This window comes from Pseudophryne corroboree, chromosome 2 (genome assembly GCF_028390025.1).
Source record: "Pseudophryne corroboree isolate aPseCor3 chromosome 2, aPseCor3.hap2, whole genome shotgun sequence".
Classification (NCBI taxonomy): Eukaryota; Metazoa; Chordata; class Amphibia; order Anura; family Myobatrachidae; genus Pseudophryne; species Pseudophryne corroboree.
In genome coordinates, this window is record NC_086445.1 from 239,881,034 (window position 1) to 239,902,493 (window position 21,460).

At 48.9% G+C, this 21,460-nt stretch overlaps 1 protein-coding gene across 2 annotated transcripts in view; it reads left to right on the top strand.

Annotated features, from left to right (window-relative positions):
• TIMELESS (timeless circadian regulator) overlaps nucleotides 1–21,460 on the top strand; it is a 419,423-nt gene that overhangs the window by 92,721 nt on the left and 305,242 nt on the right. For both annotated transcript variants that reach the window (XM_063952567.1, XM_063952568.1), the window contains 2 exons: nucleotides 10,241–10,342; nucleotides 11,632–11,787. In XM_063952567.1, coding sequence (XP_063808637.1) covers nucleotides 10,241–10,342; nucleotides 11,632–11,787 — 258 coding nt within the window. The remainder of the gene's footprint in view (nucleotides 1–10,240; nucleotides 10,343–11,631; nucleotides 11,788–21,460) is intronic.

Consider the following 21,460-nt stretch of genomic DNA (forward strand, 5'->3'; position numbering starts at 1 on the left):
AAAAACTGCAGATTTCCAAGAGGATGCTTATGGCGTATCCTTTCCCGCCAACGGACAGGTTACGCTGGGAATCCTCCCCTAGGGTGGACAAAGCTCTAACACGCTTATCCAAGAGGGTAGCCCTGCCGTCACAGGATACGGCCACCCTAAAAGATGCTGCAGATAGAAAGCAAGAGGGTACCCTGAAGTTCATTTATACACATTCAGGTACCTTACTAAGGCCGGCAATTGCGTCGGCCTGGGTGTGTAGTGCTGTGGCAGCATGGACGGATACCTTATCTGAGGAACTTGATACCTTAGACAAGGATACTATATTAATGACCCTAGGGCATATAAAAGACGCTGTCCTATATATGAGAGATGCTCAAAGAGACATTAGCCTACTGGGCTCTAGAATAAATGCAATGTCGATTTCTGCCAGAAGGGTCCTGTGGACTCTGCAATGGACAGGCGATGCCGACTCAAAAAGGCACATAAAGGTTTTACCTTACAAGGGTGAGGAGTTGTTTGGGGAGGGTCTCTCGGACCTGGTCTCCACAGCTACTGCTGGAAAGTCAAATTTTTTGACATATGTTCCCTCACAACCTAAGAAAGCACCGTATTACCAAATGTAGTCCTTTCGATCACAAAAAGGCAAGAAAGTCCGAGGTGCGTCCTTTCTTGCCAGAGGCAGGGGCAGAGGAAGGAAGCTGCACAACACAGCTAGTTCCCAGGAACAGAAGTCCTCCCTGGCTTCCACTAAATCCACCGCATGACGCTGGGGCTCCACAGGCGGAGCTAGGCCCGGTGGGGGCGCGTCTCCGAAATTTCAGCCACAAGTGGGTTCACTCCCAGGTGGATCCCTGGGCAATAGAGATTGTGTCTCAGGGATACAAGCTGGAATTCGAAGAGATGCTCCCTCACCGATACCTCAAATCGGCCCTGCCAGCTTCCCCATTAGAGAGGAAAATAGTGTTAGCTGCAATTCACAAATTGTATCTACAGCAGGTGGTGGTCAAGGTTCCCCTCCTTCAACAAGGGAAGGGTTATTATTCGACCATGTTTGTGGTACCGAAACCGGACGGTTCGGTCAGACCCATATTGAATTTAAAATCTCTGAACATATACCTGAAAAGGTTCAAGTTCAAGATGGAATCGCTCAGAGCGGTCATTGCAAGCCTGGAAGAGGGGGATTTTATGGTGTCTCTGGACATAAAGGATGCATACCTTCATGTCCCCATTTATCCACCTCATCAGGCGTACCTCAGATTTGTGGTACAGGATTGTCATTACCAATTTCAGATGTTGCCGTTTGGTCTCCCCACGGCACCGAGAATATTTACCAAGGTGATGGCAGAAATGATGGTACTCATGCGGAAGCAAGAGGTCACAATTATCCCATACTTGGACGATCTCCTCATAAAAGCGAGGTCAAGAGAGCAGTTACTGATCAGCGTAGCACGCTCTCTGGAAGTGTTAGGACAGCACGGCTGGATTCTAAATATTCCAAAGTCGCAGTTGATTCCTACGACTCGTCTGCCCTTCCTGGGCATGATTCTGGACACAGACCAGAAGAGGGTTTATCTCCCGATGGAGAAGGCTCAGGAACTCATGACACTGGTCAGAGACCTATTAAAACCAAAAAAGGTCTGTGCATCACTGCACACGAGTCCTGGGAAAGATGGTGGCATCATACGAGGCCATTCCATTCGGCAGGTTCCATGCGAGGACCTTTCAATGGGATCTCCTGGACAAATGGTCCGGATCACGTCTTCAGATGCATCGGTTAATCACCCTATCCCCCAGGGCCAGGGTGTCTCTCCTGTGGTGGCTGCAGAGTGCTCACCTTCTGGAGGGCCGCAGATTCGGCATTCAGGACTGGGTCCTGGTGACCACGGATGCAAGCCTCCAGGGGTGGGGGGCAGTCACACAGGGAAGAAATTTCCAAGGCCTGTGGTCAAGTCAGGAGACTTGCCTTTACATCAACATCCTGGAACTAAGGGCCATATACAACGCCCTACGTCAAGCGGAGTCCCTACTTCGCGACCAACCGGTTCTGATTCAGTCAGACAACATAACCGCAGTGGCTCATGTAAACCGCCAAGGCGGCACAAGGGGCAGAGTGGCGATGGCGGAAGCCACCAGGATTCTTAGCTGGGCGGAGAATCACGTAAGCGCACTGTCAGCAGTGTTCATCCCGGGAGTGGACAACTGGGAAGCAGACTTCCTCAGCAGGCACGACCTCCACCCGGGAGAGTGGGGACTTCATCAAGAAGTCTTCACACAGATTACAAGTCGGTGGCAACTACCACAGATAGACATGATGGCGTCACGCCTCAACAAGAAGCTACAGAGCTATTGCGCCAGGTCAAGGGACCCTGAGGCGGTAGCTGTAGACGCCCTGGTGACACCGTGGGTGTTCCAGTCGGTCTATGCATTTCCTCCTCTTCCTCTCATACCCAAGGTACTGAGGATAATAAGAAAAAGAGGAGTAAGAACAATTCTCATTGTTCCAGATTGGCCACGAAGGACTTGGTATCCAGATCTGCAAGAATTGCTCACAGAGGATCCGTGGCCTCTTCCTCTAAGACAGGACCTGTTGCAACAGGTACCCTGTCTGTTCCAAGACTTACCGCGGCTGCGTTCGACGGCATGACTGTTGAACGCCGGATCCTAGCAGAAAAGGGTATTCCGGAGGAGGTCATTCCTACGCTGATAAAGGCTAGGAAGGACGTAACAGTTAAACATTATCACCGGATATGGCGAAAATATGTTTCTTGGTGTGAGGCCAGCAATGCTCCTACAGAGGAGTTTCACCTGGGCCGTTTCCTTCACTTCCTTCAGTCAGGAGTGGATTTGGACCTGAAGTTAGGCTCAATTAAGGTCCAGATTTCGGCCCTTTCCATTTTCTTTCAAAAGGAGTTGGCTTCTCTGCCAGAAGTTCAGACGTTTGTGAAAGGAGTGCTGCATATTCAGCCTCCTTTTGTGCCTCCAGTGGCACCTTGGGATCTTAACGTGGTGTTGAGTTTCCTGAGATCACACTGGTTTGAACCACTTAAAACAGTGGAGTTGAAATATCTCACGTGGAAGGTGGTCATGCTATTAGCTTCGGCTAAGCGCGTGTCAGAATTAGCGGCTTTGTCTCATAAAAGCCCATATCTGGTTTTCCATATGGATAGAGCGGAATTGAGGACTCGTCCACAATTTCTGCCAAAAGTGGTCTCATCCTTTCATATGAACCAGCCTATTGTGCTGCCTGTGGCTACTCGTGACTTGGAGGATTCCGAGTTACTAGATGTAGTCAGGGCTTTAAAAGTTTATGTAGCCAGAACGGCTAGAGTCAGGGAAACGGAGTCACTGTTTATCCTGTATGCATCCAACAAGCTTGGTGCTCCTGCTTCAAAGAAGACTATTGCTCGCTGGATCTGTAACACGATTCAGCAGGCTCATTCTGTGGCTGGATTGCCGCAGCCAAAATCAGTGAAAGCCCATTCCACTAGGAAGGTGGGCTCTTCTTGGGCGGCTGCCCGAGGGGTCTCGGCATTACAGCTATGCCGAGCTGCTACTTGGTCAGGTTCAAATACGTTTGCAAAGTTCTACAAGTTTGATACCCTGGCTGAGGAGGACCTATCGTTTGCTCAATCGGTGCTGCAGAGTCATCCGCACTCTCCCGCCCGTTTGGGAGCTTTGGTATAATCCCCATGGTCCTTACGGAGTCCCCAGCATCGACTAGGACGTTAGAGAAAATAAGATTTTACTTACCGGTAAATCTATTTCTCGTAGTCCGTAGTGGATGCTGGGCGCCCGTCCCAAGTGCGGACTTTTTCTGCAATGCTTGTATATAGTTATTGCTTAAATAAGGGTTATGTTATAGTTGCATCAGGGTTTATCTGATGCTCTGTTATTGTTCATACTGTTAACTGGGTAAAGTTATCACAAGTTATACGGTGTGATTGGTGTGGCTGGTATGAGTCTTACCCTGGATTCCCAAAATCCGTTCCTTGTACTGTCAGCTCTTCCCGGCACAGTTTCTTTAACTGAGGTCTGGAGGAGGGACATAGAGGGAGGAGCCAGAGCACACCAGAATCCAAATTCTTTCTTAAAGTGCCCATGTCTCCTGCAGAGCCCGTCTATTCCCCATGGTCCTTACGGAGTCCCCAGCATCCACTACGGACTACGAGAAATAGATTTACCGGTAAGTAAAATCATATTTTTTAAATCTTTGTTATTTTCGGTATGCTGTTTGGACAACAGCATACCTGCATCGTGGGAGTTGGTGGGGGTGGGGAGCGGTTACCGGCCTTGCGAGATGTGAGAGCCGCTTCCCCGCTGCAGGACCACCATCCTGAGAGATTGTTGTACAGCAGGGCACTGCGCCGTTGCGGTCTCAATCGCCGTACACCCCTAACGGTAGCCTGAAGGTGACATCAGTGGTGAGTACAAACCGGGGGCCCCGCTTGGGAGTTCATCCCGGTTCGAGGTGCGGCAGAACGCTGGCGCGGCATATGGGACGCTCCTTGGGGGGACCCGCTATAGCCCCCTGTGTACTCTGGCCTGCGGTTGTGAGAACAAGTATTTATTATGTTTTACACCAAAAGGAGACATTTGCCAGTTAAAATAAGTGTATAGCTCCATTGCCGGGGGCGGAGCTACCTCAGAGTGGGACCAGTGGCTTCTTGGCGCCTTCCTCTGCCTCCAGCAGCAGCAGGCACATAGCTTCTCCAACACTCTAGATACATATAGGGGTGTTAGCAGCTATTATACTTCTCATAAGGACAAAACACCGGTGTTCCACTGCGTCACAGTATAACGTTACAGCCTGCAGTCTCCCTGAGTCTGCTAGGCTTGGTGTGCTGGTCTCTGGGTCTCCTGCTCACATACCAATCAAGGGCAGGCTTGCTTGTACAGTGTCTGTGTGTTGTGTGTGAGAGTTTGTCTCCTGTGAATATGGTAAACACCATTTATGCACATGTAGATCCCCCCCCCCCCCCCCTACCCCCCATGTAGCAAGTCCTCACAGGCTTGTGAGGAAGCTGGGGGGAAGAGGGGGGGAGATGCAGCAGCCATCCTGGTTAAACTCCCTGGATGGCAGACATGTTCTCTCAGCCCTCTGCAAATAGTCATAAGACACAGCGACTGCAGCAGGCTGTATAGCAGACCTGGCTACAAGAGGCAGAGGACAGACCCTTCTCCATAGCTCAGGGCCACATACAGTACACGTGAGCTGCCTGCTTACTCTCAGTAACTGATGAAGAGTGACAGAAGGAGGGGGAGGAGATGGACCCTATTATTGAGGATTCATTTCCTGCACAAGGGCTTGATACCCTCATAATTGCTATCAGGGATGTGTTAAAACTCCCAGTAGAAAACTATGCAGTAAAGCAGTCGTTTTTCTCCTCGCAGAAAAAGCTCCAATTTCGGGGATTGAGGGATCAGCATTGAGCGTCCACAGGACGCTCAGACGCTGCCTGGCTTCCTCTTTCCGGGTCCCCAGCGCAGCGTAAGAGGTCACGCTGCGCTGTCGGCGGCTCCCAGCAGTGATCAACGGATGTTCCCCTCCCGTCCGCCCTTGGTATATGGTAAGTTATATGTGCGGGGCGAGGGGGCGGCCACCTTGCTAAAAGCCAATCCCAGGAATCCAGGGATTGCCCATTTTTCAATCCCGATACCCGGGATTGAAAAAATGGCCCGGGAACAAAGCACCAGTTCAGCTTCTACTAAGGCCTCAGCATGACGGTGCCAGCCCACCTCAAGGGGATCTCATGGTGGGAGCTTGGCTGCGTCACTTCATCCGCATCTGGAAAAGTTCCTGCCAGGATACCTGGATACAGGACCTCATTTCTCAGGGCTACAAGCTGGAGTTCGACGGTGCTCCTCCCCAACTATTTTTCAAATCAAGCTTAACAGCTTTGGAGGATACGCGTTTTACGCTGCAACATGCCATCCTAAAATTGGTCCAGTCCCGAGTCATTGTTCCAGTGCAACAACAGGGCAAGGGTTATTACTCCAACCTGTTAGTGGTATCGAAACTGGGTGGTTTGGTAAGGCTCATTTTGAATCTGAAATCCTTGAACCCTTACTAGAGGTATTCGGGTTCAAGATGGAATCCTTGTGAGCAGTGATTGCGGGTTTGGAAGAACAGTAGTTGATGGTCTCCCTGGATATCAGGGACGCCTATCTCCATATCCTGATTTGGCCACCTCATCAGGCTTACCTGGGGTTTGCCCTACTGAACGATGACTACCAGTTCCAGGCGCTACCCTTCGGCCTGTCCACAACTCCGAAGTTGATGGCGGAGATGATGTTCCAACTCCTGGTCCTGGGGGTCAACATTGTCTCTTACCTGGATGATCTCCTGATAGAAGCAAGATCCAGGGAGCTTTTATTGCTCCATATAGACCGCACTATCCAACTTCTGTCACACCATGGGTGGAACCTTTAATGTACAGTCCCACCTGGAGCCAACTCAGCGGCTCCTGTTCCTGGGTATGTTGCTGGATACTGTGGCCAGAAAATGTTCTTTCCAGAAGACAAAGCAAGAACACTTCAGCATACCTCCCAACATGACCCTCTCCAGGAGGGACAAAATGCTTTGCTCCTGCACTTCCCTTTTAATTTATGATTGCCCTCACCTGTGTTGAAACACCTTTCATATCCATTAACCTGTTCAACACAGGTGATGGCAATCATACAGTAAGAGAAATGTAAAGAAGCATAGCATTGTGTCCCTCCTGGAGAGGGTCATGTTGAGAGGTATGCTTCAGGAGATGGTCTGCATGGTTCTCTGGCATACTCGAATATCCATCCATCTTTGCATAATATTTTTGGGGAAGATGGTTGCCTCGTATGAGGTGATCCAGTATGGGAGGTTCCATGCCAGAACATTTCAATTGGATCTCCTAAGCAAGTTGTCCGGATCACATCTTCAGATGCACCGGATAATACGGTTGTTACCTCAGGCCAGGATTTCCCTCCTATGGTGGCTGCAGTCCTCCAACCTACAGGAAGGGCGAAGTTTCGGGATTCAGGATTGGATCCTCCTCACGACGGATGCGAGTCTGAGAGTATGGGGAGCTTTCACCCAGGAGGCTCAGTTCCAGGGCAGGTGGTCAGCCCACGAAGCCCTCCTTCCAATCAACATTCTGGAACTTCGGGCAATCTACAAGGCTCTGATTCACGCCTCTCCTCTGCTCAGGGATCACGCAATCCAAGTACAGTCGGACAACGCCACGGCAGTAGCGTACATCAATCGACAAGGAGGAACAAAAGGCAGGGACTGCATGCGAGAGGTGTCAAAGATACTCCTCTGGGCATAAAGAAATGCAAGAGCACTGTTCGCAATTTTCATTCCGGGAGTAGACAACTGGGAAGCGAACTTCCTGAGTCGTCACGATCTCCACCCGGGAGAGTAGGGGCTTCACCATCAGGTATTTCAGCAGATCATCGACTGGTGGGGCTGCCCACAAATAGACATGATGGCTTCTCGACTCAACAAGAAGCTTTGTTGGTATTGCTCACGAACCAGGGACCCTCAGGCGAGGGCAGTGGATACACTGACGTCGTCTTGGCCTTACCGGCTGGTCTACCTTTTTCCTCCCAAGTGTGCTCAAGCGAATCTGGAATCAAGGAGTCCAGGCAATTCTGATTGCCCGTTTTGGCCTCGGAGGGCATGGTACGCGGATCTTCTGAACATGTTCTTCGAAGACACTTGGCCTCTGCCACTGAGAAGAGATCTTCAACAAGGTCCGTTGGTCTACCCGGACTTACGGCAGCTTTGTTTGACGGCATGGAGGTTGAGCGGTACATCCTAGCTCACAAGGGCCTTTCTAAAAAGGTTATTGCTACCATGGTTCGGGACAGGAAACCTGTGACGTCAACACTATCATCATATCGGGAGAAGATATGTCTCTTGGTGCGAGGATCGCACATATCCACCTGCGGAGTTCCAAGTGGGACATTTCATACGTTTTCTGCAGGCTGGTGTGGATAAGGTCTTACGTCTTCCAGAAGAAATTGGCAGTACTGCCAGAAGTTAAGATCTTCTTGCAAGGGGTGCTTCACATACAACCTCCTTTTGTGCCGCCCACGTCACCCTGGGATTTGAATTTAGTGTTAGAATTTCTACAGTCCTCCTAGTTTGCACCTCTGATGACTGTAGAAGACAAGTACCTCACGTGGAAGACTGTGATATTATTGGCCCTGGCTTCTGCTAGGCTTGTCTTGGAATTGGGGGCCTTATCGTGTAATGGGGGTAATTCCAAGTTGATCGCAGCAGGAATTTTGTTAGCAGTTAGGCAAAACCATGTGCACTGCAGGGGAGGCAGATTTAACATGTGCAGAGAGAGTTAGATTTGGGTGTGGTGTGTTCAATCTGCAATCTAATTTGCAGTGTAAAAATAAAGCAGCCAGTATTTACCCTGCACAGAAATAAAATAACCCACCCAAATCTAACTCTTTATGCACATGTTATATCTGCCTCCCCTGCAGTGCACATGGTTTTGCCCAACTGCTAACAAAATTCCTGCTGCGATCAACTTGGAATTACCCCCAAAAGCTCTTACTTGGTCTTTTATGAGGACAGAGCGGAGCTCAGGACTAGGCAGCAGTTCCTGCTGAAGGTCGTCTCTGCGTTTCATTTGAATCAACCTATTGTGGTTCCGTCAAGTTCTGGCACTTCTACTCATCTGGACGCACTGGATGCTGTGCGAGCCTTGAAGATCTATGTCAAGAGAACGGCTCAGATCAGAAAGACAGATTCCTTGTTCGTGCTTTATGATTCACAGAAAAAGGGTTGCCCTGCTTCAAAGCAGTCTATTGCTCGTTGGCTTAGCCTTACTATCCAACAGGCCTATGTGGTGGCAGCCTTGCCTGTTTCAATGTCTCTGAAGGCCCACTCTACAAGATTGGTGGGGTCTTTCTGGGCGGCTGCACGTGGAATCTCGTCCATGCAACTATGCCGAGCTGCTACCTGGTTGGGGAAGAACACCTTTGTGAAGTTCTACCGGTTTGATACCCTGGCCAAGGAGGATTTCCAGTTTGGGCAGGCGGTGCTGTAGACGTCTCTGCACATTCCCGACCGGTCTGGAAGCTTTGGGACGTCCCCATCGTGCTCGATTCCCCCAATATCTGTTATGGATGCTTGAGAAAATAGGATTTTGATTACCTTCCGGTAAATCCTTTTCTCGTAGCCCATAAGGGATATTGGGCGCCTTCTCAAGTATGTCCTTTCTCCTTCGGGCACTGTTTTACCTATAACTGCCTGTGGGAGGGGGCATAGAGGGAAGGAGCCAGCACACCCAGTTGAAGAAAATTTAAGGTGCACCGGTTCCTTTGGACCCAGTCTACGGGCCTAATTCAGACCTGATCGTAGCCCTGCAAAATTTAGCAGGGCTACGATCAGGCACACTGACATGTGGGTGGACGCCCAGCACAGGGCTAGTCCGCCCCGCATGTCAGGCCAGCCCCCCCACACCCCAGCGGAGCTGCTTTTACACTTCAGGAGTAGCTCCCTGCCAGCAGAGCTTTTGCATGTTGACCGGGAGCTACTCGTCGCTGCCTGGGTCGCAGCGGCTGCGTGTGACGTCATGCAGCCGCTGCGGCCCGCCAGCCTCCCCCCGTTCCGACTCCCCCTACGTTGGCGGGACAGCGCTCACAAAACGGCGGCTAAAAGCAGCCATGCTGCCCCTCCCGCCCAATGACCGCCTCTACCGGTCAATCAGGCAGAGGAGATCGCTAGGCAACTACAGCTGTCGGCTGTCAGCCATGCGCCAGGCACTGCAGCACCGGTGCATGCGCACTTTTGACCTGATCGCTGCGCTGCGATGAACGGCAGCGTGCGATAAGGTCAGAATGACCCCCTATATCCCATCGTACTAGATTCCCCCAATATCCCTTATGGACTACGAGAAAAGGATTTACCGGTAGATAATTCAGATCCTATTTTAACCTGCATTTAGGTGAACACACCTTCACTGAAAATTGTTTACATGAGAATGCCCCCCTGTCACAGCCCAGTTCTTCCTCTTTGGTCTCAAGTGTACATGCAATTGAAATGTGTATGACCCTGCTTTGTCCATTCTTGTACGCACCCATTTTCAGTGTGTGCGCTGTGTATTTTCAGTATGCGCTGTGTATATTCAGGCAAGTTATCTACTGGAAATTGTCACACATTTGACTGTATCAGCCACATTGTGTTTAGTGGTGAGAGTTACATATTTTCATGTTTCATTGTTCTTACTGCTCTAATTTACACATACTGTAGGACTGGGAGCAGCGTGAAGAGGAACATAACTTATTAATTGAAAGGATTCTTTTATTAGCACGCAATATCCTTCATGTGCCTGCTGATCCAGATGAAGAGAAGGTACACCATACACTCAGCTACTGCTAATATTTCTGCAATGAGTAAAAGGAATATGGTATGATGGTACAGTACACACTGTTTTTGCAAGTTGTAGATCTATAATTTAACACAATCATTCCAAGGATGTGTAAGCGGGATCTGGTCAGGATCCCAGCAGTCAGAATAAGAGTGTCGTGATGCCAGCATCATTAGGAATACTGCCCGGCTCATTTTTCTCACCAAATGCACTACGTCCACCTCTCCTCTCTTACAAGACCTTCACTGACTCCCCTTCCCTTTCAGAATCCATTTCAAGCTTCTCACACTCGCTTACAAAGCCCTCACCCACTCCTCTCCCATCTACATCTCTGACCTTATCTCCCTTTACTCTCCCACCCTTCCTCTTCGCTCTGCTAATGCACGCCGACTCTCCTGCCTACTGATTACTTCCTCCCACTCCTACCTCCCAAGATATTTCATGTGCTGCTCCAATTCTCTGGAATTCCGTACCTCTCCCCCTCAGACTCTCCACCTCTCTACAAAACGTCAAACGGGCTCTCAAGACCCACTTCTTCACCAAACCCAGCCAAATCTCATCCTAACCCTCTTTTCCACGCTCCCTATGTACCCCGTCTGTGTCACCCCTGTCTGTCTACCCCTCCCCTTTAGAATGTAAGCTCTCACGAGTAGGGCCCTCTTCCCTCATGTGCTCATCCTTTGTCTTACTTTAATAATCTTCAACTGTACCACATCCAGCAGTCTTCTGCCAACTGATACTTATTCCAGTGTCATCTGCTGATGCACCTATATATATTTACCCTGTACTTGTCCTATATTGTCGTCAACTGTAAGTTGCTGTTTTGATTATTTGTTTATGTACTCTGTAATTGGGCGCTGTGGAACCCTTGTGGCACCATGTAAATAAAGGATGATAATAATATACTTACCTTCCCCTGTTGGAATTCTAATTAACGGGATGGCATGGTCGGTATTCTGACCGACGACGTCGCGAACGCCGGCAATTCATACCCAGCCCTGTATAAGCTGCTGAGTCCCCATGCATGTTGCAGAAGCAAGTAACTGAACCTTACTAAGGTCGCATTTAGGCTGTAATTTAGGGATGTTATAGACATTTAAATAGTGCTTATTCCTCCTCACTGTTCTATAAACATTTTTACTTCTCGCCACTTACTAAATATGCAATGGGAATTCCTATGGGTCTGTAAACAAAGTAAAACTTGAACTGTCTAAGTAGGAAATATTTTTACTTTGATTTGTAACTATTCTCTTCTGCTTTTTTCCTCTTCCAGAGTGTAGATGATGATGCTAGTACTCATGACAGAGTGCTCTGGGCAATACACATGAGTGGGATGGACGACCTAGTGAAGTTCTTGGCCAGCTCTGAAACAGAGCAGCAGTGGAGCATGCACGTTCTGGAGACAGTGTCTCTCATGTTTCGAGATCAGGTAAGTCATTTGCAAGATCAGTGTCTTAATTCAGCTAAAAGGAAAAGCTGAGCAATCAGACTTTTAACCACTTTATAAAGTACTTCTTGCATTTAAAATTTTCCGGTATCTTGCAGCTAGAGCTGGTGCAGACGCTACTGTTGGTTCCCCCCCCCCCCTGCTTATTATGGTCTGCGCAAAAGTCCTTAATCCAGCCTCGGCATCACTATTTCCCATTATGAGATCAGCACAGCTGTACTTAAGGTGCATACACACTTGGCGAGAAAGTAAACAACGTCGCTCATTTACACCCTTCCTGAGCGTCGTCATTTACTTTCTCAGCAAGTATGTATGTAGCTGTCGGCCGTGCATGTAGCTCAATTTGGACTGTCTTCCAAGAGCTGCCTGCCTGGCAGCGGCGTGACGTCACTGAGCTATATGGTCGTCATATCGATCATTGTGTATGCACCGCCGCCGCCCGCCCAAACCAGGAGGGGGAAACACTAGGCGATGTCGCTCATAGAGCACATCGCCTAGTTTGTAACCACCTTTAGTGTACATGCAGCCCTATCAATTGGTTATCCTGGAGCTGGCTAGTCAAGCACGTAAGAGATTTTTTCTCAAACTACTGACTAACCTGCTTATTATACAATGTGAAAGCAATGAGCTCGCTGACACAAGCTAATGGTTAAATGCCACTAACATACATACTACAGCAATCTGAACAGTGTTATTGCAGTAAGATTATATATAATAACCCCGGTGTCCTGGTCCAATCTATGTAGTAAGAAGGAGCATTGAATTGGACATCACTCAGATATTTAAGCAAAGTATGAGGATATATTTAAAATATCATCATCTTAAAACATGGTACATCATTGTTTCAGTGCAAGGAGCGTTGTCTCCTCTTCAGGATGCATACAACATAGAATATAAAGTAACACCTATGTATGTATGTATATTTCTGCAGTTGGATCTTGATCCAGAGGCACCAACGGGCTAAAGCATTAACACTTCCCAGGGTGCATTGCATGGCCGCCTCTATAACCCCGCCTCCGGGCACTGGAGCTCAGTTTGTAAGTTGGTGCCTGTCACTAGCGCAGCCCTGAAAAGAGCTTTGTTAGAAGAATATTCAAGGGCTGCATCACTTATGTCCTAGTGACATGCTGCGGCTCCAACACCTCCCCAGCAACGCCGCATACTCCCGCTGGCAGAGTTCCCGGGTACTTGCGGTGGACGCGCTCTGGTTACCAGGCACACCGCCACTAGCGCTCTCCAGGATCGCGTGGCTGCTTCTTTGGGAGGAGGTAAGAGGGTCCCCCAGGTGGGACCCGCCAAAATTGCTTTCCAATCGCGGCCTTAGGAGACGGATCGCGACGCTGGCATGGACACTGTGCCAGAGCAGGGACCCCACTATATACATCAGGGCAGGGAGCATAGGTCGGATTGCACAAAAATTCATTTTAATAAGGCTGCATAGTACCCGGTGATTAGGACCAGCATAGGGGATAAAGCGCTTGACCTGTAGCCCCTCCCCAGCTCCAGGCGCCATCTACTACTGGTGTTCCTGCCCTGGAGCTGCTTCTCACTCTCCCTCACTACCTTACAGAGATTTGGGCGCCATCTTCTCACAGTAGCTGCGACTGGTCTCCGGGACTGCAGGGCACTGTCTCCTCTGTAAATCCGCCTGTTTGCTCAGCGCTGTGCATTTACAGTCACTTAAGTATTCTACATCTCATTTTAGACAGTGTTAGTTAAGAACAAGTGTCCTTCTACCTGAATATTTAGTACAAGTATTCTGATATATACATCCAGTATCTGACTGTGCATTGTTATATATGTATGTATATATATATATATATATGTATTTCTCTAACGTCCTAGAAGATGCTGGGACTCCGTAAGGACCATGGGGATAGACGGGCTCCGCAGGAGACATGGGCACTTTAAGAAAGACTTTGGATCTGGGTGTGCACTGGCTCCTCCCTCTATGCCTCTCCTCCAGACCTCAGTTTTATACTGTGCCCAGAGGAGATGGGTGCACTTCAGGGAGCTTTCCTGAGCTTCCTGACAAAGTATATTTGTTAGGTTTTTTATTTTCAGGGAGCCTGCTGGCAACAGACTCCCTGCATCGAGGGACTGAGGGGAGAGAAGCAGACCTACTTCTGTGAGTTTCAAGGCTCTGCTTCTTAGGCTACTGGACACCATTAGCTCCAGAGGGAGTCAGAACACAGGTCTCACCCTGGAGTTCGTCCCGGAGCCGTGCCGCCGTCCTCCTCACAGAGCCGGAAGATAGAAGCCGGGTGAGTATGAGAAGAAAAAGACTTCAGAGGCGGCAGAAGACTTCATGATCTTCACTGAGGTAATGCACAGCAGTCCAGCTGTGCGCCATTGCTCCCACACACCTCACACACGGCAGTCACTGTAAGGGTGCAGGGCGCAGGGGGGGCGCCCTGGGCAGCAATATAAACCTCATTTCTGGCAAAAGAGATATATATACAGCTAGGCACTGTATATATAAAGAGCCCCCGCCAGTTTTTATTATATTTAAGCGGGACAGAAGCCCGCCGCCGAGGGGGTGGGGCTTCTCCCTCAGCACTCACCAGCGCCATTTTCTCCACAGCACAGCTGAGAGGAAGCTCCCCGGACTCTCCCCTGCTTATCCACGGTGAAAGGGGGTTACAGAGAAGAGGGGGGGGGGGGCACATAATTGGCAGCAAATAATAGTATTACAGCGCTACTGGGTAAACACATTGTGTGTTTTTCCTGGGGTATTAGCGCTGGGTGTGTGCTGGCATACTCTCTCTCTCTGTCTCTCCAAAGGGCCTTGTGGGGGAACTGTCTTCAGATAAGAGGATTCCCTGAGTGTGTGGTGTGTCGGTACGTGTGTGTCGACATGTCTGAGGTAAAAGGCTCTTCTAAGGAGGAGATGGAGCAAATGTGTGTGTGTGTGGTGTCTCCGTCGACAACGCCGACACCTGACTGGATATGTGGAATTAAGTGCTGAGGTAAATTTATTGCACAAAAGATTAGAGAATAGACAGGGAATCTACCCATGTCTGTCCCTTTGTCGCAGGGACCTTCAGAGTCTCAAAACGCCCACTATCCAAAATAATGGACACTGATACCGACATGGAGTCTGACTCCAGTGTCGACTACGATGATGCAAAGTTACAGCCAAAACTGGCAGAATAGTATTCAATATATGATTATTGTAATAAAAGATGTTTTGCATATCACTGATGACCCATCTGTCCCTGACACGAGGGTACACATGTTTAAGGGGAAGAAAGCTGAGATAACATTTCCCCCCTCTCATGAACCAAATGAATTGTGTGAAAAAGAGCGGGAATCTCCAGACAAGAAACTGCAGTTTCCCAAAAGAATTCTCATAGCGTATCCTTTCCCTGCTAGGGCCAGGATACCATGGGAATCCTCCCCTAAGGTGGACAAGGCGTTGGCACGTTTACCCAAAAGGTAGCGCTGACATACCAAGATACAGCTACCCTCAGGGATCCTGCAGATAGCATGCAGAAAAGTACTTTGAAGTCCATTTACACACATTCTGGTACACTACTCAGACCTGCGATTGTGTCGGCAGCGGTTTATAGCGCTGTAGCAGTGTGGACAGATACCTTATCAGCGGAGATTGAACCCCTAGATAAGGATACCATGTTATTGACCCTAGGATATATAAAAGATGCTGTCTTATATATATAAGACATGCTCAAAGAGACATTGGTCTACTGGGTTCTAGAGTCAAAGCTATGTCGATTTCTGCTAGACGTGTCCTGTGGAACAGGCAATGGACAGGTGATGCCGACTAAAAGAGGCATATGGAGGTTTTACCTTACAAGGGTGAGGAATTGGGTGGAGAAGGGCTCTCGGACCTGGTCTCCACAGCTATAGCTGGTAAATCTGATCTTTTGCCTTATATTCCCTCACAGCCTAAGAAAGCACGACATTATCAAATGCAGTCCTATTGGTCGCAAAAAAACAAGAAAGTACGAAGAGCGTCCTTTCTTACCAGAGGTTAGGGCGCAGAAGTCCTCCCCGGCCTCTACTAATTCTACCGCATGAAGCTGGGGCTCCACTAAGGGAGTCCGCCCCAGTGGGAGCACGTCTTCGACTCTTCAGCCACATCTGAGTTCACTCACAGGTGGAAACCCGGGCAATAGAAATTGTTTCTCAGGGTTACAAGCTGGAATTCGAAGAGGTGCCTCCTCGCCGGTTTTCCTTATCGGCTCTACCGGCTTCTCCCCCAGAAAGGGAGATAATATTAAATACAATTCACACATTGTATCTCCAACAGGTGGTGCTCAAGGATCCCCTCCTTCAACAAGGAAGGGGATATTACTCAACCTTGGCTGTAGTCCCGAAACCGGACGGTTCGGTCAGACCTATTTTAAAATTAAAATCTCTGAACCTATACTTGAAAAGGTTCAAATTCAAGGTGAAATCGCTCAGAGCGATTATCGCCAGCCTGGAAGGGGGGGATTTTATGGTGTATCTAGGCATAAAGGCTGCATACCTTCATGTTCCCATTTATCCACCCCATCAGGCGTACCTGAGAATTACGGTACAGTATTGTCATTACCAATTTCAGGGTAATTGGCGGAAATGATGGTGTTCCTACGCAAGCAAGGAGTCACAATTATCCCATACTTGGACGATCTCCTAATAAGGGCGAGATCAAAAGAGCAGTTGTTGAACAGCGTGTCACTTTCACTGAAGGTGTTACAGAAACACGGCTGGATTCTCAATATCCCGAAGTCACAGTTGGTTCCTACGACTCATCTGACCTTCTTGGGCATGATTCTGGATACAGACCAGAAAAGGGTTTTTCTTCCGATAGAAAAAGCTCAGGAACTCATGACTCTAGTCAAGAACCTGTTGAAGCCAAAACAAGTGTCAGTGCATCATTGCACTCAAGTCCTAGGAAAAAGGGTGGCGACGTACGAAGCCATTCCCTTCGGCAGGTTCCATGCAAGGACTTTCCAATGGGACCTATTGGACAAATGGTCCGGGTCACATCTGCAAATGCATCAGCGGATCACCCTGTCCCCCAGGGCCAGGGTATCGCTCCTGTGGTGGCTGCAGAGTGCTCACCTTCTAGAGGGCCGCAGGTTCGGCATTCAGGATCGGATCCTGGTGACCACGGACGCGAGCCTCCGAGGTTGGGGAGCAGTCACACGGAAGAAATTTCCAAGGCCTTTGGTCAAGTCAGGAGACTTGTCTTCACATCAACATCCTGGAACTAAGGGCCATATACAACGCCCTACGTCAAGTGGAGACCTTACTTCGCGACCGACCAGTTCTGATCCAGTCAGACAACGTCACCGCAGTAGCTCATGTAAACCGCCAGGGCGGCACAAGGAGCTGAGTGGCGATGGCGGAAGCCACCAGAATTCTTCGCTGGGCGGAGAATCATGTAAGCGCACTGTCAGCAGTGTTCATTCCGGGAGTGGACAACTGGGAAGCAGACTTCCTCAGCAGACACGACCTGCATCCGTGAGAGTGGGGACTTCATCAGGAAGTCTTCGCACAGATTGCAAGTCGGTGGGGACTGCCCCAAATAGACATGATGGCGTCCCGTCTCAACAAAAAGCTACAAAGGTATTGCACCAGGTTAAGAGATCCTCAGGCGGTAACTGTGGACGCCCTAGTGACACCGTGGGTGTTCCAGTCGGTCTATGTATTCCCTCCTCTTCCTCTCATACCCAAGGTGTTGAGAATAATAAGAAAAAGAGGAGTGAGAATAATAATCATTGTTCCGGATTGGCCACGAAGGGCCTGGTATCCGGATCTGCAAGAAATGCTCACAGAAGATCCGTGGCCTCTTCCTCTAAGACAGGACCTGTTGCAACAGGGTCCCTGTCTGTTCCAAGACTTACCGCGGCTGCGTTTGACGGCATGGCGGTTGAATGCCGGATCCTAGCGGAAAAAGGTATTCCGGATGAAGTCATTCCTACGCTAATAATGGCTAGGAAGGACGTGACATCTAAACATTATCACCGAATATGGCGAAAATATGTTTCTTGGTGTGAGGCCAGGAATGCTCCTACGGAAGAATTCCATCTAGGCCGTTTTCTTCACTTCCTACAAACTGGAGTGAATTTGGGCCTAAAATTAGGCTCCATTAAAGTTCAGATTTCGGCCTTATCCATTTTCTTTCAAAAGGAATTGGCCTCATTACCTGAAGTATAGACTTTTGTGAAGGGAGTACTGCATATTCAGCCTCCTTTTGTACCTCCGGTGGCGCCTTGGGACCTTAACGTGGTGTTAAGTTTCCTTAAGTCACATTGGTTTGAACCACTTAGAACAGTGGAGTTGAAATATCTCACTTGGAAAGTGGTCATGTTGTTAGCCTTGGCTTCGGCTAGGTGAGTTTCGGAATTAGTGGCTTTATCACATAAAAGCCCCTATCTGGTTTTCCATATGGATAGAGCGGAATTGCGGACCCATCCTCAATTCCTACCTAAGGTGGTCTCATCCTTTCATATGAACCAACCTATTGTCGTGCCTGTGGCTACACGTGACTTGGAGGATTCCGAGTCCCTTGATGTGGTCAGGGCTTTGAAAATTGACGTGGCCAGAACGGCTAGGATCAGAAAAACAGAAGCACTGTTTGTCCTGTATGCAGCCAACAAGGTTGGCGGCCTTGTTTCAAAGCAGACTATTGCTCGCTGGATCTGTAACACGATTCAGCAGGCGCATTCTACGGCAGGATTGCCGTTACCAAAATCGGTTAAGGCCCATTCCACTAGGAAGGTGGGCTCATCTTGGGCGGCTGCCCGAGGGGTCTCGGCACTACAGCTGTGCCGAGCTGCTACTTGGTCGGGGTCAAACACCTTTACAAAGTTCTATAAGTTTGATACCCTGGCTGAGGAGGACCTCCTGTTTGCTCAATCGGTGCTGCAAAATCATCCGCACTCTCCCGCCCGTTTGGGAGCTTTGGTATAATCCTCATGGTCCTTACGGAGTCCCAGCATCCTCTAGGACGTTAGAGAAAGTTATATTTTAGACCTACCGGTAAATCTTTTTCTCATAGTCCGTAGAGGATGCTGGGCGCCCGTCCCAAGTGCGGACTTCTTCTGTAAGACTTGTATATAGTTTTGCTTACATAAGGGTTATGTTATAGTTTTCATCGGTCTTGGACTGATGCTATGTTTTCATACTGTTAACTGGTTAGTATATCACAAGTTATACGGTGTGGCTGGTATGAATCTTGCCTTTGGATTAACAAAAATCCTTTCCTCGTACTGTCCGTCTCCTCTGGGCACAGTTAGGTCTGGAGGAGGGGCATAGAGGGAGGAGCCAGTGCACACCCAGATCCAAAGTCTTTCTTAAAGTGCCCATGTCTCCTGCAGAGCCCGTCTATCCCCATGGTCCTTACGGAGTCCCAGCATCCTCTACGGACTACGAGAAAAAGATTTACCGGTAGGTCTAAAATCTTATTTTTTACTAGTCCAGTGCAGTTTTATTGTTTGTCTGAAATCATTTCTGCATTGTCACTGTGACTGGGTGTGCTGCATCTGCTGTGTGGATTTCACTTTCAGTGTATCCCACCTATTGCTATCACCGTATTCTGTACTTTGGGGGGCTAGGTGCGTCAGGGTCTCATATATAGTGCTATGCAGTATATACTGTTTGTTGTGTTTTACTGTGTATTTCAGTCACCTCATAGCGATTTAATTCTCTGTTTGTGTCCTGTATTTAATGTCGCTTAAATCAGGGGGTTATTTGCAGGTATTGTATGTATCTGGCTATATTGTACTGTTACGCTCTGCGGCTGCATTCTTTATAATGTCTGCAACAAAGGGCAGGCAATTCGCGGACGCTCCTGCATCATGCAGTGTTTGCACCAAGGATTTGCCTGAAGGGGAAGTTTTAACTGATGGTCTCTGTACTGGGTGTGGTACATCTCCTAGTCAGCCCACTGTTGTGGTAGCCAATCAGGAATAACCGTGGGCGGCTTTTTCAGCTGTGCTTAATGCACTAGTCACACGCCTTACGCCCCCCTATGGGACCTCCTGTGCCTAATGTTGTCCCTGTGGTTAATCTGCCCTGGATGGATACGCTATCTCTCCAGATTCAACAATTGAATCAATCTTTGGTTAGTCAAAAACCTACCACGCGTCCCTCTGGGGCCAAGAGGTTGTCTAAGCGGGCTGCTTCCTCTTCGCAATCCACTAATATTTCAGATGTTGCTTCTGATGAGGATGGGGAGTATACTGATCCGTCAGACACAGATACAGTTGCTTCTGACGAGGAATCTACAGCTCAGGTTGATGTCCCAGACCTAGTGGAGGATATTAAGCTGATTCTGCAAATTGACCACTACTTCGTCTAAGAAACCTGATAAATTTAAACGTCAGAAGGTAACTAAGGTAGTATTGCCACATTCTGAGCACTTAGTTGATATACGTCAGGATCCCTGGTCTTCTCCAGGAAAGAAATTCTCCTTATCTAAAAAGATGCTAGCTCGTTATCCTCTCCCTGCTATGTTATGTTACAAGTGGGAAAATTCACCTCCGGTGGATGCCCATGTCTCCCGGCTTGTGGTGTCATCTACTCTACCTGTCACCACTGTCACTTCATTGAAGGAACCGACAGATTAATGTGTGGAGGGATGCCTGAAGTCTATTTACTCCCTTACAGGTGCGGTACATAGACTCACTATAGCAGCCTCTTGGGCTGCAAAAGGTATAGAAGCGTGGGTTCAGTCTATTGATGAAGAGCTACCTCTGGATATATCTGATACTGACAGACAATATATGTCTCATGTTGCCACAGCCTCCCATTATATTCAGGAGGCGTCCTCCGAGGCAGGTGTAATGGCGGCTGAGGCGTCGACTACGTCAATCTTGGCACGCCATATTCTGTGGTTGAGGTCATGGAAGGTGGATCTGGACTCCAAGAAGACTTAGTATGTCTTCCTTAAAAGGGAGTACCTCCAGTTTGGAGAAGATCTTAATAAGATTGTGACTGACTTAGCGGCTGCTAAGACTACATTTCTCCCGAATACTAATCCTTCTGCACCGAAGGCAAAGAGCACCACTTTCCGTTCCTTTCGGCCTCCAGGGAAGGCAAAAGGTCAGGCGTACCCGAGACAGGCTCGTACTTACAGATCCACCAAGCCCAAACCTAAACAATCCTGGGCTGTCCGTCAGCCTGCTTCCAAACAAGACAAGCCAGCTGCATGACGGGGCGGGCCTCCGCCTGGGGGATCCCAGGGTGGGAGGCTGACTACTTCAATTCGCCCAGCTCTGGTTAAAGACCACTTCAGACGCCTGGGTGCGAGAAGTTGTCTCTCACGGGTACAAAGTCTCTTTCAGGAGACGTCCCCCTCGCCAGTTCTGCACAACTGTAACCCCTTCAGAACCGTTGCAAGCGCAAGCTGTACACCTGGTTGTGCGATCCCTCTTGGATACAGGAGTGGTAGTGCTGGTACCTCTATCCTAGAGAGGCAGGGGATACTATTTGACCCTGTTTCTAGTCCTGAAACCCAATGGGTCTTTCCGGCCTATATTCAACCTCAAATCACTGAATAAATTTGTGAGAGTGTCCAAGTTCCTTATGGAAACGGTGCGCTCGATTTGTACTGGCCATGGAACCCGTAGACTATATGGTATCCCTGGACATTCAGGATGCTTACATGCATATACCTATTGCCATATCGCATCAGCAGTAT